At 38.3% G+C, this 20780-nt stretch overlaps 1 protein-coding gene across 6 annotated transcripts in view; it reads left to right on the top strand.

The window, feature by feature from the left end:
- Positions 1 to 20780, top strand: part of SEL1L2 (SEL1L2 adaptor subunit of SYVN1 ubiquitin ligase) — a 172514-nt gene that overhangs the window by 125038 nt on the left and 26696 nt on the right. For 4 of the 6 annotated variants that reach the window (XM_072634482.1, XM_072634484.1, XM_072634485.1 and 1 more), the window contains 6 exons: positions 478 to 555; positions 11902 to 11964; positions 13530 to 13617; positions 18652 to 18800; positions 19988 to 20153; positions 20261 to 20335. In XM_072634482.1, the coding sequence (XP_072490583.1) occupies positions 478 to 555; positions 11902 to 11964; positions 13530 to 13617; positions 18652 to 18800; positions 19988 to 20153; positions 20261 to 20335 (619 nt within the window). The remainder of the gene's footprint in view (positions 1 to 477; positions 556 to 11901; positions 11965 to 13529; positions 13618 to 18651; positions 18801 to 19987; positions 20154 to 20260; positions 20336 to 20780) is intronic. The other 2 variants (XM_072634483.1, XM_072634487.1) reach the window with 2 other exon arrangements.

The raw sequence follows: 20780 nt of genomic DNA, 5'->3' as shown, positions 1-20780 counted from the left end.
TGTAGAAATGTTGAAAACGTGGCACAGTGGGTAGAGTGCCAAACCTGCAGTCAGGAAAACCTCAGTTCAAATCCTGCTCCAGGCACTTATTAGCTCTATGATCCTGGCAAGTCACTTAACCTCCATCTATTTCAGTTTCCTCTTCTGTAAGATGGGGATAATAGCAACAACTACCCCCAAGGGTTATTGTGAGGATAAAATGAGACAATATGTGTAAAGCACTTTGCAAACCTTAAAGCAGTATATTAATGTTAGCTATGTTATTATAGCTACAATTGGATACAGTTTGGATTAGAAATTCTCTTAATATCCCTCCCACATGTAAAATTATGTAATTTCTGTGAGAAAAGTGCAAGATCAAAAAGGGAAGCACCTATCTAACTTATTGCTCTGCCATCAGGAAAGATCACTTGCAAACATCCCCCTATAGATTCATTAGTATTCTCTCTTACATTTACTCTTCTCTGTTTTTCCTAGATGTATTTAGAAGGTAATCCTGCAGTACCACAAAATAATATCACTGCTTTTAAATACTTTTCCATGGCTGCTAATAAGGTATGTAATTCAACATATCTCTATGAAAATGTAAAATGTTTCATTTTTGTAAATGATGAACTAATATAGTAAAAGAGAGCCCAAACCCCAGGCAGTTTATTGACAATGGATGAGTTTTGTAATCCTAGGGGAGTAAGATAGCACTGACAATATTAATGTTGGAGAAAGCTACTCTCACCCCTCTAATAATTATAACTTGTAATTCTCTAAGACATCACTTTATAACTCTTCTTTTTTCAGGGTTGCCAATTTACACAGATGTCTTTATTGGTCATTAAAATTAATACTAGTTCAATATCCCATCTATATTTTAATTATATCTCCTCTATTAACTTTCTGTTCTAATATTTCTTTGAAACCTGAAAATTCATTGAACACAAAATTCCATTGGCCTAGGGCAGATTTTCTAAATCTGATGACTATGCACTTTATATATTAATATATTAAAATATAATATAACATGATATGATATATAAATATATATGTAATCTTAGTTAAATGTAGATTTCTATGATTTGGTTATGAAAATGGCATGAAAGACACTCAATTTTGTTCACAAAAGACCATGTAAGTCAAAAATCACAGATGGGCAATGTGAGTGTTGAACTGGCATCAGTAACACACCCAATGAGACAGACGAGGGCCTTCAAGGCATTTGGTAGATCCTCTGTGGGAGATGTATGGAACTGCCCATTTAACTTTATAACTCTTCAAGACTATGTTGCACACCAGCTGCTAGATCTGCTTTGGAAGAGGGAGATTACTTCCCAGGAGTTTCCTCCACAGGTCCAGACCAAAACCACATTTTTAAAAAAACATTTTAGGGCTTAAACATACTTTCCTCTCAATACCCTTGAGGAAAGTAGGTGACACAGTGGATAGAGGTCTGACCTTGGAGTCAGAAAGACCTGAGTTTAAATTTGACCTCAGAAACTTACTGGCTGTGTGACCCTGGGCAAGTCACTTAAGGCAGTTTGATTCCATTTCCTTGTCTGTAAAATGAGCTGGAGAGACAAATGACAAACCACTCCTGTATCTTTGCCAAGAAAACCCCAAATTGGGTCACAGAGAGTCAGACAGGACTAAAATAACTCAACAATATCCCTGGGAGGTAGGTAGTACAAGTATTCTTATCCCCATTTTAAATGAGGAAAACAGACTGGGATTAGAGGTCACCAGATGGTACAGTGGATAGAGTGCTATGCCTGGAATCGGGAAGACCTGAGTTCAAATCCTGACCTGGATACTAGCTAGATGTGTGTCCCTGGGCAAGTCATTTAACTGTAATCACCCTCAGTTTCCTTACTATAAAATGGGGATAATTATAGTACCTTTTTTCCAGTGTTATTATGAGAAAGAAATGAGATAACATTTATAAAGTGCTTATTAGCACAGTGCCTGGGACTTAGTAGGCATTATATAAATACTTATTTCCTATTTACTTCCCTTCCCCCTTTAAGTAGCATGGTTAGTATTGAAACCTAGAGGAAAATGCTTAGTAAATCCTAAAGTGTTGGGTGAAAGTGAATTATTATTGGGGGTGGAGGAGGAACTCTTGCTTTATTGCTAATAAAAGCGGATGATAAAAGTCCAAGGTGCACCTTCAATCATAACGTTGAAAGCTAGAAGGAAACTTAAAGGTACTTTAGCCCAACCCTTCATTTTATGGATAAGGAAAATCAATTTTGAAGAGGGCAAAATACTTGTCCAACTTCACAGATGTAGTGAGCAGCATTTAAAATTTAAACCTAGGTCACTGGACTCTAATTCCTGTGTTTTTTTCCTTGATGTCTTCTTCATCAGCAGTGGGACAACTAAAAATTCTGAACTTTTCCCTTTACCTGTGCAGGAGAATAGTCCTCTGTCTTATGGTACCAGAATAAGAAAACAGAAAGAAGAGGGTAGGGTTCTAACTACCCAAACTATGCAACTATGCAACTACGTAAATATGACATTACTAACATCCATAATGCTAGAGTTGCTTTTGTTGTGTCGTTGTTGAGTTGTTTTCAGTCATGTCCACCTCTTCATGACCCCATGGGAGGTTTTCTTGGCAAAGATAATAGAATAGTTTGCCATTTCTTTCTCCAGCTATACAGATGGGGAAGCTGAGGCAAATAGGGTTAAGTGACTTACCCAGGGTCATATAGCTAGTAAATGTCTGAGGCTGGATTTAAACTCAGGAAGATGAATCCTTCTGACTCCAGGTCTGGCACTCTATCCACTGTGCCACATAGCTGCCCATAATCCTAAAGTTAGTGAACAGCTATGTTAAATCTTCTAGTTCTACATAGCATGAAATATTTTATCTATAATATAATTATCTATAATACTGACCAGAAATATATTCTGAAGTTGGGGTAATAATATGACTTATAAAGCATTCTCATTTTAGCAAAGTCGACTCATGTCTGCTGGTATTGTGTCACAAATTACTTGAAAGACTACATAAAGCTTTCTTATATGGCAAAGTGGATAGAGTACTGGACTTTGGAGCCAAGAACTAGGTTCAAATACCAACTCAGGAACCTACTAGCTATGTGAACCTGGGAAAGACATTTTAACTTCTCTGGGTTTCATTTTCTTCATCTGTAAAATGAAGGTGGTTGATGTCAATGATTTCTAATGTTCCAACTAGTTCTAATTATGATCTTGATATCCTGTTTACTTTAATGCTTCAAGGATACATAAGTTCATACATGTGAGTACTTCCTGTTCTAATGCAGATCACAACCCTTACATGTTCAAGTAGACAATTTAGTGAGGTAACCAAAAAAGAAAAAAAAAAAAGCATAGCCCTGTGGCCTCCAAATGATAAACCCATCTGAACTTATAGGTTCAGTGGACAGAGTGCTGGGCCTCAAGTCAGAAAGACCTGAATTCAAATCCAGTCGCAGATATTAAATACCTGTATGACCCCTGGGAAAGTCACTTAACTACTTTCTGCTTTAGTTTCCTCAAGGGTAAAGTAAGGATTATAATAGCACCTATAGCCCAGAGTAGTGGAGAAGATCAAATGAGACCATATTTGTAAAGCACTTAGCACAACGCCCTACACATAGTAGGTGTTTAATAAATGCTTGTTCCCTCCCTTCCCTGCTGGGAACATAACGTACTGCTCAGTCTATATTTTAAATCTTTCCAAGTGGTTAGATTCTTCCAAAGCTCATGCTACTCTGTCACCGCCCCTGAGAAGCCTGGGTCACCTCCTTGCCGTGATGAGGCATCATAAGACAGCTTTAATGGAGCTCTTCCTTTTCGATTTATATAATAATTATTGCTTGTATTATTTACGTAATTATTTTATAATTATTATTGATTATTTATATGCTTATTACTTATTTGTATCATTTATTATTTAATTTAAATGATATATTATATAATAATACTATATTACATAATAAATATATTCTTTAATTTATATAATTATTGTTCAGTGTATTTATCTGTAAATCAGATTATGGTGAAAGGAGGGAAGTCTAAAAAGAGGGGAAGATAAAAGGGAAAGGAAAAGTGTAGTTGGGCAGGAGATCTGATAGGATCTGGGAAAGAGGGCAATTTCATCCATCTCAAATAATTTCAGAGCTGTGGTTGGTTGTATAAACTATTCTCAAGTCCAAACTATTCTGTGAAATGGGATCAGCAATTATCTGAGACTTCATGTAATCTAAACTGACACTAAGTTCCCCACCTTTATACCCAAATGAAGTATTAAACCATTCTTTCAATCTGTTCATCTTAATGATGGTAAGTATGGTCAAGGATTGATTCATTAACCTGATGCTTTATTAGTCTTGAATTTCTTGGCAAAGATATTGGAGTGGTTTTCTGTTTCCTTCTTCAGCTCATTTTACAAATGAGAAACTGAGGTAAAAGGGGTTAAATAATTTGCCCAAGATCACGCAGCTAGTAAATGTCTGAGACCAGATTTGAGCACATGAAGATGAGTCGTTTGGTTCCAATCTCAGTGCTCTATCTACTACATCACCTGGTTGCCTCTTCTTTACCTTTCACACCTTGAATTTATATTTATATGTGTCTATGCTCCAATGCAAATATATGTGTGTGTGTATGTGTGTGTGTATGTATGTGTGTATATGTGTGTGTGTGTTGAATCTACTACAATTTCATAGAAATACATTATTGAAATATATGACTTTAAGAGCTTTGGTCAAGAGTCTAATACTGCAAAAGGTTTATTAAGTTAAAATTAAGTTTAAAAATTATCTCTATATTCTTTTTCCCACAATTTTGTGGATAAATTACACATATGCCATCCACACACCCCTCATTTGGAATCCTCCCTCCATCCTACCAATTCTCTATCCTCATCCTACTAGTCCTTCAAAGTCCATATCATGTCCCCCACTCCATCATGCTGTCTCATACTACTACACTTCACAATCATCTTTCTATGCTCTGAAATCCTGGAGTATTTCTTATCCACATAATTTATTTGGCAATTTAAAATAATTTACCTTGAGGCATGTCTGGCATTATTTTATTAAATGTGGTGGCTGGCCAGCATTCCCATGTGGCTCGGCTCAGTGAAAGCAGTGAAGAAGAAAAACACAGGCAGGCAGAAGAAGATAGGGCAACTCCATTTGTTGATCCAAGGGTCTGGGTATTTGAAGACAGAATCTGCAAGTCTATGGAACAATCTATTCATCTTCCCTCCTAGTAATCTGGCCAGTCTTATTGTCTTAAAGAATGTTAGCTTCAAGGACATCGTCTATTTTATATATCCCTTGTATTCTGTAGTTCTCTTGTTTTTCTCAGAGAGACAGCAACACCCAGAGGGGCCTGAAGAGCAATTCTGGATGAAAATGAGCACAGTCTCAGAGAACCGGTTTTCCCCAAAGTTCTGTCCTGAACTTGTCACTGCACTCCATCCTAGTCCTCAACAACTAAATATATACATATGTGCATTCTTACCTTTTTTCTTCCAGCACCCCATATTCAAACTAGATTATAAGCATCATTAGAAATTATCTTATATTTCTTTCAATTCCCCATAGTGCCTAGGCTAATGGCAAGAATTCAATCAACATTGGTTGAATTAATAACTACTGATTAAAATCAGGAAAGTCTTTGACTCCTAGATGCCCTAAATGTAACCTTTAGCTCCCTGAAATACTTTAAAGTATAATAATGGAGAGATAGTATATCATTGTGGAAAGGACACAGGATACATCAGGAAGCTCTGAGTTTACATGCTGCCTTTGAGGGAATTATGGGAATTGAGTGAACCACAGTTCTGATCTGAATACTACCTGTGTGAACATTCACAAGTCACTTAAGTCTCCTTGAGTTCAGTTTCTTAGTAAGTAAAATAGGGATAATAGTACTGTAGTACTTATCTCACTAGGTTATTGTAAGGATCAAATGATAATTATGTAAAGTAATGAATAATGTCAGTTATTGTAATATTAAGGACTCTCTGAGACTAAAACAGTTATTGTTGTGTCATGTCCAACTCTTCATGACCCCATGCACTACAGCATATCAGGCTCTTCTATTCACTATCTCCCAACATCTGTCCATACTCATGTTCGTTGTTTCCATGACACTATCTATCCATTACATTCACCTTCAATCTTTCCCAACATTAGGGTCTTTTCAATGTGTCCTGTCTTTTCATGTAGCTAAAGTACTTAACCTTCAGCTACGGTATTTTACCTTCCAGTAATTTGTCTGAATTAATTTAAGTATTATGTGATTTCATCTCCTTGCTGTTCAAGGGACTCTCAAAAGTCTTCTCCAGCACCACAGTTTGAAAGTGTTGAGTCTGTAAGACTCAGGCTTCCTTAGAGTCCAACTCTCATAGCCGTACATTGCTATGGGAAAAACCATAGCTTGGACTATATGAACCTCTGTTGGCAAAAGTCTCTGCTTTTTAGTATGCTGTCCAGATTTGCCAAAGCTTTCCTTCCAAGAAGCAAGTCTTTTAATTTCATGGTTGTAGTCACTGTCTTCAGTGATCTTTTTGCCCAGCAATATAAAATCTGACAATGCTTCTATTTGTTCTCCTTCTACTTGCCAGGAAGTGATGGGATCAGTTGCCAAGATCTTAGTTTTGGGGGATTTTTTGTTTTGTTTTGTTTTGTTTTATTTTTTGTTAAACTTCAAGCCAGTTTTAACACTTTCCTCTTTAGCCCTCATCAGGAGGCTTATTTAATTCTTCACTTTCTGCCAATAGAGTGGTATTATATGCCTATCTGAAATGGTTGATATTTCTCCTGACCACCTTAATTCCAGTTTTTGATTCATCCAGCTTGGTGTTTTGCATGATGTACTCTGCATACAAATTAAATAAATAAGTTGCCAATATATAACTTTGTTATACTGCTTTGCCAACTTTAAACCCATCAGTTGTTCCATGTTTTGTTCTAACTGTTTCTTCTTGAGTCCCATATAGGTTCCTCTGGAGACAAGTAAGATGATCTAGTGAGTCAATGAAGCAGAAGCAGATGTTTTTATGGAACTCCCTTGCTTTCTCCATAATCCTGGGCCATCTCCAATCATCCTGATGAATATCAGGCCACTGGACCCAGGTGGCTCTGGAGGAGAAAGTGAGGCTGGTGACCTTGCACATCCCTTGCTCACTCAAATCAAAGTCAACTGCAAGTCATGTCATCATTTCCCTGATGTCATGGTCCTCTTTGAAAACTGAGGACACATAACCAATAACCATAATCCAGCAAATGTTGGCAATTTGGTTTCTAGTTCCTCTGCCTCTTTGAAACCCAGCCTGTTCTTCTGGTAAATCTTATTCACATATTGTTGAAGCCTAACTTACAGAATCTCAAGAATAACTTTGCTGGACATCTGAAATGAGTTCAATTGTTCAGTAATGTGAACATTCTTTGGCATTGCCCTTCTTTAGGGTTGGGATGAAAGCTGATATTTTCTCAATTCCAAATTCACTGACAATATTGAGTGCAACACTTTAACAGCATCATCTTTTAAGCATCATCTTAAATAGCTCAGCTGGAATTCCATCACATTCAATAGAGCAGCCTTATTGTTAGCAATACTTCCTAAAGTCCACTTGACTTCACTCTCCAGGATGTATGGCTTTAGGTCATTAACCACACTATCTTGGTTATCAGTAATGTTAAGATCTTTTTTTTTATTAATTAATTTATTTTTAGTTCTCCACATTTACTTTTATAAGATTTTGAATTTGAAATTTTCCCCTCTCCCTCCTCAAGATGGCATGCAATCTGGTCTAGGCTATACATGTATAATCATATTAAACAAATTTCCACATTAGTCATATTGTGAAAGAAGAATCAGAACAAAAGGTAAAAACCATAAGAAAAAAATGAGAGAAAATAGTGTGCTTTGATTTCATTCAGACTTCATAGTTCTTTCTCTGGATGTGGATAGCATTTTCCATCATAAGTCTTTTAGAATTGTCTTGGATTATTGCATTGTTTAAAAGAGCTAAGTCTATCAATAGTCAGTCATAGCCCACTGTGGCTGTTACTGTGTACAATGTTCTGGTTCTGCTCACTTCACTCAGCAACAGTTCATGTAGGTCTTTCTAGGTTTTTCAGAAATATGCCTGCTCATCGTTTCTTACGGAACAATGCTATTCCAAAGATCTTTCTTGTATTGTACTTCTGTATATTCTTACCACCTCTTTATGTCTTCCACTTCTGTAAAGTCCATTTTTGTTTTTTATCATGCCCATTTTTGTATGAAACGTTCCCTTGAGATCATTTCTCTTTCCCATTCTACTGTTTTCTTCTGTTTCTTTGCATTGTTCATTTAAGAAATCCTTCTTATATCTCTTTGCTATTTTCTGGAGTTTTGCATTCCATTGGATATATCTTTCACTTTCTCCTTCACTTTTCATTTTTCCTTTTTTCCTCAGCTATTTGTAAATTCTCATCAGACAGTTATTTTTCTTTCTTGTTCTTTTTTTCCTTTGGCACATTTTTTGTTGCTGCCTCCTGTACAATATTGTGAATGTCTGCCCATAGTTCTTCAGGCACCCCATCAGATCTAATGTCTTAAATCTATTCATCACTTCCACTTCATATTCATAAGGGCTGTTATTTACGTTATGCCTATGTGGTATGGTAGTTTCCCTTACTTTTTTAAAGTGTGAATTTTGCAATATAAACCTCATGATCTGAGCCACAGTCAGCTCCAGGTCTTGTTTTAACTAACCATATAGAGCTTCCCCACCTTTAGCTGCAAAGTATATAATTCATCTGATTTTGATATTGATCACCTAGTGCTGTCCATGTGTAGAGTCACCTTTTGGGTTGTTGAAAAAGAATGTTCGCTATGACCAGAAAGTTATCTTGACAAAACTCTAATCTCACTTGCCTGTTATTCCAATTGTCTTTTGATTTCCTTCTTTAGCATTCCAACCCCCTGTGATGAATATGACATCTTTTGTTGGTGTTATTTCTAGAAGACATTGTAAATCATCATAGAACTGATCAACTTTGACCTCCTCATCAGTGATTAGAGCATAGAATTGCATTACTGTGATGTTGGATGCTTTGCCTGGAAATTCAAAAAGATACCATTCTGTCATTTTGAGATCGTATCCCAGTACTGCTTTTCTTACCCTTTTACTGACTATGAGGGCTATTCCATTTCTTATAAGAGATTCTTGCCCACAGTAATGTATGTAGGAATCATCTGAATTACATTTAGCCATTCCCACCCATTTAAGTCCCTTGATATCCAAGAAGTCAATGTTTAATCTTTCCCTTTGACTACATCCACCTTACCTTGGTTTCATAAATCTTTCATTCCAGGTTCCTGTGCAACACTGATCTTTATAGCATCAGACTTCCCTTCTGTCACCAGACACATCCACAGCTGAGCTTCCTTTCAGCTTTGGTCCAATTGCTTTATTAGTGCTGGAACTACTTGTAATAATCCTTGACTCTTCTCGAATAACATGTAGGACCTGAGAGGATCATCTCCTGGTGTTATATCTTTTATCATTTTAATACTGTCTATGAGGTTTTCTTGGCAAAGATACATGAGTTGTTTGCCATTTTCTTATCCAGTAGATCAACTTTTTTCAGAACTCTGGACTTGTCCTTCTTGGGTAACCCTGCATGACATAGTTCAGAGTTTCATTCATTCCAACACAGCAAGGACAGTGGTCCAGGAGGGGCTAAAACAGTTGATCCACTCAGATAGCCCAACACATGTCCAGGGTGTAAGTTTACTAAAGGAAGATGAGCTACCCCTGTCATTATGATACTTTTTCACTTTAAGGTGAACATAGGTGCCTGGCTTTGTCCCATCTAACTCCCACTGAGTTTCAATATTCTCAGGCTAGATTGGGACACTATGCTTTGGGAAGAGGAGGAAAATTATATTCCCTAATCCTTAAAGTATGGATAGAATGTCCCTTTTACTGTTAAAACAACCTACTCCACTGATGTATATGTATAAAGAATTTAGCTAAAACTGTCATTGAATTTTTTTTAAAGCATGATAGTCTCATAACCCCCTTGCAATATTTTTTCATTATGATTACAAGGGAAACCACATTAAACAAATTCATTTTAAATGTACATACCATACAGACTGCTGTGGTGCCACCTTACCAGTCTTCATGCTACTGGAAATTAGATGCTAACTTGTACCTTCAAGAAAAATGAACCAATAGTTTTGATAAATAAAACCAAAGGAGATAGTCATGAACTTTCATTTAGTCGTGGAGCTCTCTCCACAAGGGTGAACTGTGGGAACCATAAATAAAATAATTTGAGATTTTGGGCAGTGTAACTTTTTAAGATTCGTTATTTATAAGTTTAAGTTTGATTTTTTTAGTACTATCAGGTTTGACTCTATGGTACTAGGTATTTCAGAGATTCTAGAGATTCTTCATAATAAATTGTGATAGTAATTTAATAGATTGATCTGGGAAATATATGTGTACATATGTATGTGCGCATACATATATACACATATAAGTCACAATAAGAACATACCAAGTTTTACTTATCTGTGGTGATAAGGCAAGGAGAGGGCACAAATATTTGAAATTCATAAGTAAAGACAGGACCTAATCTATCCCCTTCCCACCTTTACAATCCTCTTACACCTTACTCCCCTCCATATATTCTGTCCAATGACACTTGGTCTTTCTTCACAAGACATTCCAAACCCCAACTCCATGCATTATTAAAATAGACATTATGGTCTACCATAACTAGAATTTTCTCCCTCCTACTTCTCTCAGGTCCCGGATAAAATCCCATCTTCTGCAAGAAGCCTTTCCCATACCCACTTAAGGCTAGTACCTTCCCTGTAAGACTAGCTCCCAGTTATCCTGTATGTATTTTGTTTGTACGTAGTCATTTACATGTTGTCTCCCTGTTAGACTGTGAAAGCAGGATCTGTTTTTAGTCTTTCTTTGTTACCCGCAGGGCTTAGCACACACTATGCCTAACTCATAGTAGACACTTAATTTAATAAGTGTTTGTCAACATGACTTGACAATATGGCATAGTGAATAAAGGGTATGTCTCAGAGTCAGGAAAACCTGGGACCAAGTTCCACCCCTTATACATATTACCTGTGTAACTGTAGACAAGTCACTTAAACTCTCGTTGCCTCCCATATAACTCCCAAAGATTTCAGTTGCATAACAGTTATTGATTTTCATTGACAGGGATTTTCTCACACCAATGAAACTGAAGATCCAGAACCTCCCAAAATATATTTTCAAACTCTATTTAAGAAACTAAGGTCATCTCCCTTTCCCCTAATTTGCTTGTGTTATTCAGTCTTGTCCAACTCTTCATGCCCCATTTTGGGTATTCTTGGCAAGGATACTAGAGTGGTTTGTCATTTCCTTCTCCAACTCATTTTACAGATGAGGAAACTGAGGCCAACAGGGTTAAATGACCTGTCTAGGATCACACAGCTAGTAAGTGTCTGACATCAGATTTGAACTTAGAAAGATGAGTCTTCCTGACTCCAGACCTGGAACTCTATCCACTCTAATGCCCATTTGATGGAGAATGGAGAAATCTGAGTTTCACCTCCTCTTTTTTGTCCCCCACTGATAGAAGTACAACCAGGATCTAATGAGAATAATATATGTAAACCACTTAGCAAATCATAAAGTGATATATAAATTTCAAATATTATTATCAAAAATAGCATCATCATGACGTGAAAGAGCCAAAAGAAGGAAGGAGATGCAAAACAGTGGGTATGATCTATGTTCTTAGTAATCCAAATATTGCTTGGATTTTAGTTATTTATAATTGCTTTATGCTAATTTCCTTTAGCAAATTTTTTCAATAGTTTGCTAGGAGTTTTAAAAATTATATCCATAACACACTGTTTTAGGGCAATGCAATTGGACTCCATGGACTTGGCCTTATTTATTTTCATGGAAAAGGAGTTCCTGTGGTAAGTAGAATTATTACACTAACCTTTCAAAACTGGGGTAGAAAGCAAAGTTCATGATAAAGCATTGTTTACATGCAAACCAAGGTCTTTAAGTAGCTGAATTCACCATATCAAACGAGAGGATAAAAATCAGTAAAACACTTTGCCTAAATGGGGAGGAGGGGAGGGCATAATTTTCAAAGGACCTATGATCCTAGCTTGTTGATTGTCAGTATTGCAAGTATTATTCAACAAAAGCAATTGCTTTATGTAAGCTCCTGCAAAGCATGGAACCATTTTTGTTTTGTCTTTTCTTTTGACAGAAAAATTGTTACTATCAATTTAATATTATCTGCCTGCCATTCCCTCTTAATGATCCTTGTAATGTCGATTGCAATAATGTCTTTGAATTCCTGTTAAATATTTTCAATTAGGTTGAATTGAGCCACACCCTAAGTCCCCACCCTAGGATCTTTCCTTGTAAAGAAAGCCCACTTGAGCCAGACCAGCTTCCAAAGTAGCTCCTGATGTCCTTACTCACTTACATTGGGATTCATGGCATGAAGGGCAAAGTAGCCAGAATAAAGTGCTTTCCTTGCTCAGATTTCTGGGAGTAGATGGCAACCTATGACCAAGCCTTGCTACCTAATGTGACCCTCCCACCCCCTTTTCCCTTAAAAGTATAAGAACCTTTCCTGTAGATCTCCTGGTGGGACATCCTGCAGGGTGACAGATTCTCTACCCTGTTATCTAGATTAAAGACATCTTATTCCTCAGCTTGTTGAGGTTTAGGGATCTTGGGACCCCAAAATAGCAACATGCAGATCCTGCCTCAAATGAATTCAACACAAGCCTTCTTTCAGCAAAGACAAGGTTTGTTAGAACACTGGTCAGAGTAGGCATGATTGTAAAAATTTGCTATATTGGTCAGACTCCTAAGGAATCTGAGAACTTAATTTGGAAGCAAGATAGCTCTTTTATAAGGAAGACTATGGGAACAGAGAAGGCAGTCTAGCTGGAATTAGGGGAGTAGCTGTCTAGGGTGGGGCCAGGTACAGATAATGAAAGGCAGTTAATTAACTGGGAAGGGCCAGTTGCCCCAGGCAAACCAACACCAGGAACCTGGGTCTAGTGGGAAAATCCAGGGGCTTTTCTTTTTTGGGGTCCAGATCCAAAAGACAAGGTCTTTTCCTTTTGGGGGTTCAGATCCCATCCCCATCATACTTATGAGTGTGATCTATTTCAGGACTTGACATTTTGCATCCCCAGAACCTTGCATAGTGTCATGAACATAGCAGATTTTTAATAAATACTTCTTGAATTGAATTTTATTGAATATAGAGATGATGCCTAACACATAGTAGGCCCTTAATAGATGCTAGTTAACTGACATATTGAAAATGGACATATCTTTATGGCACATAGAGTAATAAGGTCAGGGAAGCTCATGGCACTTCTGACACTATTTACTTTTTTTAGAAAGACTTAAAAGTGTTTTGCTCAGCCCTTCAAAAAAATATAAAAGATAATTGTTACCATGGTGTTACACATTTACCTTTGAGTAACAGAGTGTAATTATCTTTCAGGATTACGATGAAGCTCTTAAATTTTTTCAGAGAGCTGCAGAGAAAGGTTGGCCAAATGCACAGTTTCAGTTAGGATTCATGTATTACTGTAAGTACTAAAAATACTGCTGCTTTGTTCAGAATAATAAATACATTATTCATTTCTTTCCCTGTGAAAAATAAATAAAGGTCTGGTAAATTGGAAGCTTCCTTAACCGATCTGCACACAACTGGATGGTCTAGATCACTCAGGGGTGAAAGATGCTCATTCCTAACCTTTTAAAAATGAATAGCCTTGAGGCAAAACTAAAAGTTTTTTTTTTTTAATAAATAGTCTCTTTCTTCTCCTTTGAGCTTCCAGAGGTGCTAGTAATAGACCTTCTAAGGGAAAATGTGAGAAAATGTGGATCCCAAACTTTTATGGGGCAGAATAATGCTGACCTGACTTATAGCTGCATCATCTGTTGCTTGGTAGCTAGGACAAGTTTGCGATCCATTTTCTTTTTTAGCAATTGAGAAGCATGGGCATGGTGGGGGAGAGGGAGGTAAGCTACCACAGAAAACCTGTAGCAGTCACCTTCTCTTCTCTAGCTACAGCTCATCCCCTTTCTGGGTCACACTACTAGGTTGTCGAGTAGCAACTCACAGAAAGAAAGCTCTTTACCAATGGCTTCCAGTCTCTCCCTTCAACTCATCTTGTCAGAGTTAAAAATTGAGTATCATTCCTCTAGGTCTGGGGGTGGTTCCCTCCTTTACGACAATTAGTCCTTGCTTCTAATTTGTTCTAGATGCCATTCCAGATCCAGGCTTCCCTTCCTGTGAGAAATAATCATTTTCCCAAAAATTCCATCTGGCCATGAGTGAATTTAGAAAAAAAGATTTTTATTTCATGTCTTTTCTGACAGGTGGTGGCCTTTAACCCTTTGTGGAAAAGAGTCCCTTCCTAGGCACGAGCACAATTGAAGACAGTTATGATACCCCTTTTATAATCCATCCATATTAGAATTTCCTTCCTGAACCTCATTGGTCAGGTTAGGGTTCACAGAAACCCCTAAGCAACCCACCTCTTGATTACATCTCATTTCAATTCCCCCCCTTTTCATCCTCATATACTTTATTATTTATTTAATAAAGGAAATGCCAAGCCAAAAAAATACTTTTAGTCTCTTCCCAGTTTATCTGCATCAGACAGCATGAGAAAGGAATACCTTCAATTGCTAAGAGAATTGACAAAAGCTGTGAGTTGAAGATTCCAACACAGTATATCTATGATAAAAAATCTATTATCTAAAACAGGGTCTAGGTGGATGGACCTCATCCTTTATGAATGACACCTCGCCTGGCAGTTCTTTTGATATACAGGAAAAGGCCTCAGAACAGAGCAAAAGAGCCTGCTCTTAGATATGTTGATTATCAGATGTCTCTGAGTGTGAATAGTTTGTTTCAAACTTGGAGGGAAAGTTCAGCCAACACACAGTTGGCAAGAGTGTAGCAGAAAAGGAGTGGGCAACTTTCAGAGATTCAGTGTACAGCACTGCATTTGCTCATCTGGGTCAGAGTACTCTCAAACACCAAGACTGGTTTGATGAAAATGATGGGGAAATCCAGAAGATGCTAAATGAAAAACGAGAACTCCACAGGATTTACCAGCAGGATAGTTCATTCATCTCTAAGAAGGCAGCATTTAATTCCACCAAAAGTAAAGTACAAGCAAAGCTTAGAGAGATGCAGGATTCCTGGCTCAGTAAGAAGAAAGATGAAATTCAGTTTTATGCTGACAGTAACAATCCAAAGACATTTTATGATTTCCTGAAAACACTTATGGACCAAAAACCTATGGTGCATCACAACTACTCAGTGCTGATGGAACCACATTGATTAGTGATAAAGACATGATCCCAGAGAGATGGGCTGAACACTTCCATAGTGTTCTCAGCAAAACATCATCAATCAATTCTGAGGCCACTGACCATTTACCTCAGGTTGAAGTTAGTGCCTCCTTAGCTAAACTTCCAACTGAAGAAGAGGTTTTGAGTGCCATTAGACTCCTTTCATGTGCAAAGCACCTGGTGTTGATTCTATTCCAGTCAAGATTTACAAGTTAGGGAGACCATTGCTCATACAAAAGCAGACTGAAATATTCCAGGTTATATGGTAAGAGGAGGTTATCCCCCAGGAGTTCAAGGATGCCTCCACTGTCCATCTCTATAGGTAGGGGTCTCTCTCTTAGTCATTGTGGGCAAGACTCTTGCTAGAGTCCTCTTAAATAGACTGATCCTTCACCTGGAAGGTGGTCTTATACCTGAGAGCCAGTGTGGCTTCAGAAAGAGCCAAGGAACAGTCGATATGGAGTTTCCTGCCTAACAACTCCAGGAAAAATGCCAGGAGCAGAAGAGAGGTCTCTACACAATGTTTATAGATTTGACCAAAGCCTTTGACGCTGTTAGTCATGAGGGTTTATGGAAAATTATGTCAAAATTTGGTTGCCCAGAGAAATTCATCAGTATTGTACGTCAATTTCATGATGGCATGTTTGCCCGGGTTCTGCATAGTGGACAATGCTCTTGTGCCTTCCCAGTCACCAATGGAGTGAAACAGGGCTGTGTGCTTGCTCCATGCTTTTTAGCATGATGTTTTCAGCCATGTTGTCAAATGCTTTCAATGAGGATGAACACGGCATCAAGGTCAGTTACTGTACTGATGACAAGTTCTTAAATTTGAAAAGGCTACAAGCCAAGACCAAAGTGGAGGGAGAGTTAGTGCATGATTTTCTATTTGCAGATGACTGTGCACTCAATGCAGCCTCTGAAGCTGCGATGCAACAAAGTATGGATCAATTCTCTATTGCCTGTGCTAATTTTGGCCTAATAATTAATACCCAGAAAACACAGGTGCTCCATCAGCCACCACCACACCATCCATACATGGAACCATTGGTTACAACAAATGGAGAAGTTTTGAATGCTGTGGATAAGTTCACTTACCTTGGTAGTGTGCTTTCCAGGGATGTACATATTGACAATGAGGTTGACGCATGCATTGCCAGAGTGAACTCAGTGTTTGGGAGGCTCTGAAGAAAAGTTTGGGAGAGGAGAGGTATTGGACTGAATAACAAACTGAAGGTCCACAGAGCTGTTGTGTTGTCCTCATTGTTGTATACCTGTGAAACATGTACAGTCTACCAGCACCATGACAAGAAACTGATTCGCTTCCATTTGAACTGTCTTAGGAAGATTTTAAAGATCACTTGGCAGAATAAGGTACCAGACGCTGAGGTCCTTGCTTGACCTAAACTGCCAAGCATTCAAACTATGCTTCAGAGAGTGCAGCTTTGATGAGCTGGCCACATTGTTCAAATGCAAAATATATGCTTGCCAAAAAGACTATTTTATGGAGAACTCACATGGGGCAGGCGATCACATGGTGGTCAGAAGAAGTGATACAAGGACACTCTCAAGGTCTCTCTCAAGAACTTCAGATTTGATTGTGGGACATGGGACACTGGCACAGGACTGCTCAGCATAGTGTGTCCACATCCAAAAAGGTACTGTGCTCTATGAGCAAAGCAGAATTGAAATAGCACAAAGGAAACACAGGATGTGCAAATTTGGAATAACCACCCCAAATGTTCACACAGACTATCTCTGCCCAATCTGTGGTAGAGCATTCCGAGTTTATATTGGTTTGATCAGCCACAATCATACACAATGAAACTTCACTTTATCATGGTGATCTCATTTTGGTCCCCTCTGAGAACAAAGGTCAATAACCAACCATGAGGTGGCCAGCATTCCCCTCTGCCCTTCCTCTACAATCAGTTTTATCTGTGACATTAACCACCAGTATGACTTCAAATCATATATCATTTAATTTCTGTGGAAACAAAATCCAATCATCCCTTACATTGCCAATGAGAAAGTAAAGACTGACAACAAGCAAGGTCTAATAAGACTTCAAATAAGCCTGAGTGAATCCTCTTACCTTGTTTCTTTCCCTCACTGAGATATTAACCAAGTTCTGAACAGCCCAGGATGCATTTGGGAAGACTGTTCTTGGTCTGGAATGACTCCAGATGATCTGAACCCCTCACAGACTGATTTTGGAGGGATGCTGTCAACAAGGGGTAAGGTGCCATTTGGTGTGGCTTGGTCATCAGGCTCACTCCAACACCTCTTGGGCCATTCCAGAACCATCCTCTAGTTTGCTCCCCAGCCTACTTGAAAATCTTTTGGATCACAGATAAGTCTAGTTTGAGTAGAAATTTCTGAAGATGAGCATTCTTGCTGTTCCTACTGCACAGGGTTGGTAGATGTAGGGATTATTATCCCCCAATTAGCCAGACCCAGAAATGGACAGTCCAGACAATATAACTGAATAGTCATGACTAGGCTGGAATTGGAGTGTTCTTCTGGGATTGGAAAAGGAGTTGGAAAATACAGCTTGGCTTTTGTCTAGATCTATTTATCTCGTGATAGATCTAGCCTCCCTTTCTAGAAGGAGCTGGTAGTGGAGAGTGCTAGGCTTGGCAGAGTCAAGGAAGACCTGAATTCAAATCCAGCCTCAGACACATTACTGTGTTACTTCAGAGAAGTTACTTAACCGCTGCCTCAGTTTCCTCAACTGTAAAATAAGGGTCATAATAACACCTACCTCACAGGGTTGGTGAGATTATAAAATGAGATAATATTTGTAAAAGCAGTATCAGGCACATAGTAGAAGTTTAATAAATGCTTGCTCTCTATGGTTCCCCCTGACCAGAAAAGAGCCCATGACACTGTACCAAACCTAGATGCCAGAAGTGTTCTTAAATCTTTTAAAAAATAACCTTAATAAAAATCACTGCCAACTAACTGTCTTAGAAAAAGAATGTTGTTTTGTTTTTTTTTTAAATAAAAGTCTTCAACAGTCCTTTTTTAATTCTATGAACATCTCTAGGACACAGTTTTCCAGTTTCTGACTGGGAATTAGAAAGTCAACACTTTCCCAATGCAGGAGGGGGATTAGGAATGTAGGGAACCAATCTTGTTTTGAGGGGATTCTTTTAGTACTATTTATAACCATAGCCACCACTATGGAATTTTATATTCATAGTCTGTAACTGAAAACAGAAAAAGGTAGAGCTCAAATCAATTTTAATTTTCAGCTGGCTCTGGAGTATGGAAGGATTATAAACTTGCCTTCAAATATTTTTACTTGGCATCTCAGAGTGGACAACCTCTTGCCATTTATTATTTGGCTGAAATGTATGCTACAGGAACCGGAGTGCTGAGATCATGCAGAACTGCTGTGGAGGTAAATAATGAGCTTTTTAAAGTACTAGTCATTTATCATAGTGAGGAGACGGTATCTCTCTTGAGCTATGGGTACTTTCAGTTTTATAGCTACTGTCTATTTTGCTCCTCTTTTTCTACGTGGATGCTGGTGTTTGCCCGAAGCAAAGGATATGGACAGAATTTAGGTGGGGAATAGAAGGGTGACAGACTAAACTCATTTCTCCTATCTGGAACTGAGTTCTTCATTGAGTTGGCAACCTTCCATTGAATTCTTCAGGTGTTCGTCACATCTGGAGCTCTCCATTTTAATTCACTGAAGGAACTGGTCAGCCTTCAATCAAGTCATCCAGGCCATTGGGTACTTCCATTTGACAGGGGAGTTGCTGCTTGAAGGAATTAAACACACACACACACACACACACACACACACACACACACACACACACACACATAATGGAGCCCTTTCCTTCCTTCCCAGAGTTCAGGGGTCCTTAGGTGTTTGGTTGGGTAACAACTTTGGGACTGATTTCTTTAAGTCTCAGCCAGGAAAATATTTTTCAAAAGCCTACTCAGTATTTCATTTTTCTTCACTGATTTAGCAAATACTTCCTCTGTCCTACTATAAATACTTCCAATGTTGTATCTGGCCCCTCTGAAACTTAGTTCAAAAGCTGCCAGCTAATAATCTATCTTTAGATTTGCTACTTTGCCAACTTGCTAATGAATTATGTATGGACAGCCTGTTTGGGTTACATAAGGGCTATTCAGCTAACTTGAAGTTGACCTCCCATAGAAAACTGCCCTAGCAGTCATATCACCTATACCCCAAGGGGGGGGCTGTCTTTCTTTTATCCCCTTCTTTCCATAGCATCCAGGACCTTAGGACTCCTTTCCACACAGCAGCACTGTCCAGGAAGGCCATTTGTTTTAAACAGAAGTCGATAAGCACTTGTCTTGCAAAATGGTCCTTATTTAAGTCAGCAAAGTGAGTATAGGCTGCCTTCCTGAAGCTAAAAAATGAACTGCTATATTTTTGTACTTTGAAAATGTATTAACTCTTCTTCCTCAATTACCTGTGCTTTTAAAACCCCAACTTCCTGAATGGCTGGCCAGAAGGGGCTAAAAGACTGATGTCATTCATCATTTGTCTGAAATTAAGCATAAGATCTCATTGGGACTGTTTGATTTCTCATCTTCTTTATACAGCTTTACAAGGGTGTTTGTGAACTGGGCCACTGGGCTGAGAAATTCCTGACAGCGTACTTTGCCTATAAGGACGGTGATATAAATTCATCCCTTATTCAATATGCACTGCTAGCGGAAATGGGGTACGAAGTAGCTCAAAGCAATTCAGCATTCATTTTGGAATCTAGTAAGATAAGTTAAAATTCTCTACAATTCTGTCATCACACATACACCCATATGGCTTGACCACAGGGGTCCTGAAAGCCACACTAATAGGATGTCTCCTTTTTCCAGAAAAGGCTACCATTCTTAAGAAAGACCAAATGTACCCCATGGCACTTCTCCTGTGGCACCGAGCTGCGGTTCAAGGTATAGGACACCAAGTTAAAAATAACTTGCGACTGTCCGTTTCCGTTAGTCTGATTTGCTGCAGCCAGGTTTCTTAGCTTGTAGAGGCAGAAAGGAGGTGAATATCAAATAGGTGGCATGTCATGCTCTACTGATGTTAAGGTCAGCATTGGGTTAGCTTTGTTTCAGGCAATAATTTACTTCAGTGCTACAAGGATGTCCTAGCTTAAATAAAGGCAGAGATATTTTTGAATCTCCACAGCACCCAATCACCTGACTGAAAAATGAAAAAAAAAAAATTGGCAAACCAGTTCATCATCTATAGTCAAATAAGAGGTTTTAGCAGGCCCTCTGGAGTAGCCATAACCTGAATTCAAATGAATTGCATGCCTAAAAATGTCTTTAATGAGAATTATAATGAATTATATTCTTGTAGCTTTGTAAAGGTTGTATTTATGTTCCTGGC

Source organism: Notamacropus eugenii, chromosome 1, assembly GCF_028372415.1.
Source record: "Notamacropus eugenii isolate mMacEug1 chromosome 1, mMacEug1.pri_v2, whole genome shotgun sequence".
Classification (NCBI taxonomy): domain Eukaryota; kingdom Metazoa; phylum Chordata; class Mammalia; order Diprotodontia; family Macropodidae; genus Notamacropus; species Notamacropus eugenii.
This window is presented reverse-complemented; position numbering and strand designations above follow the sequence as displayed.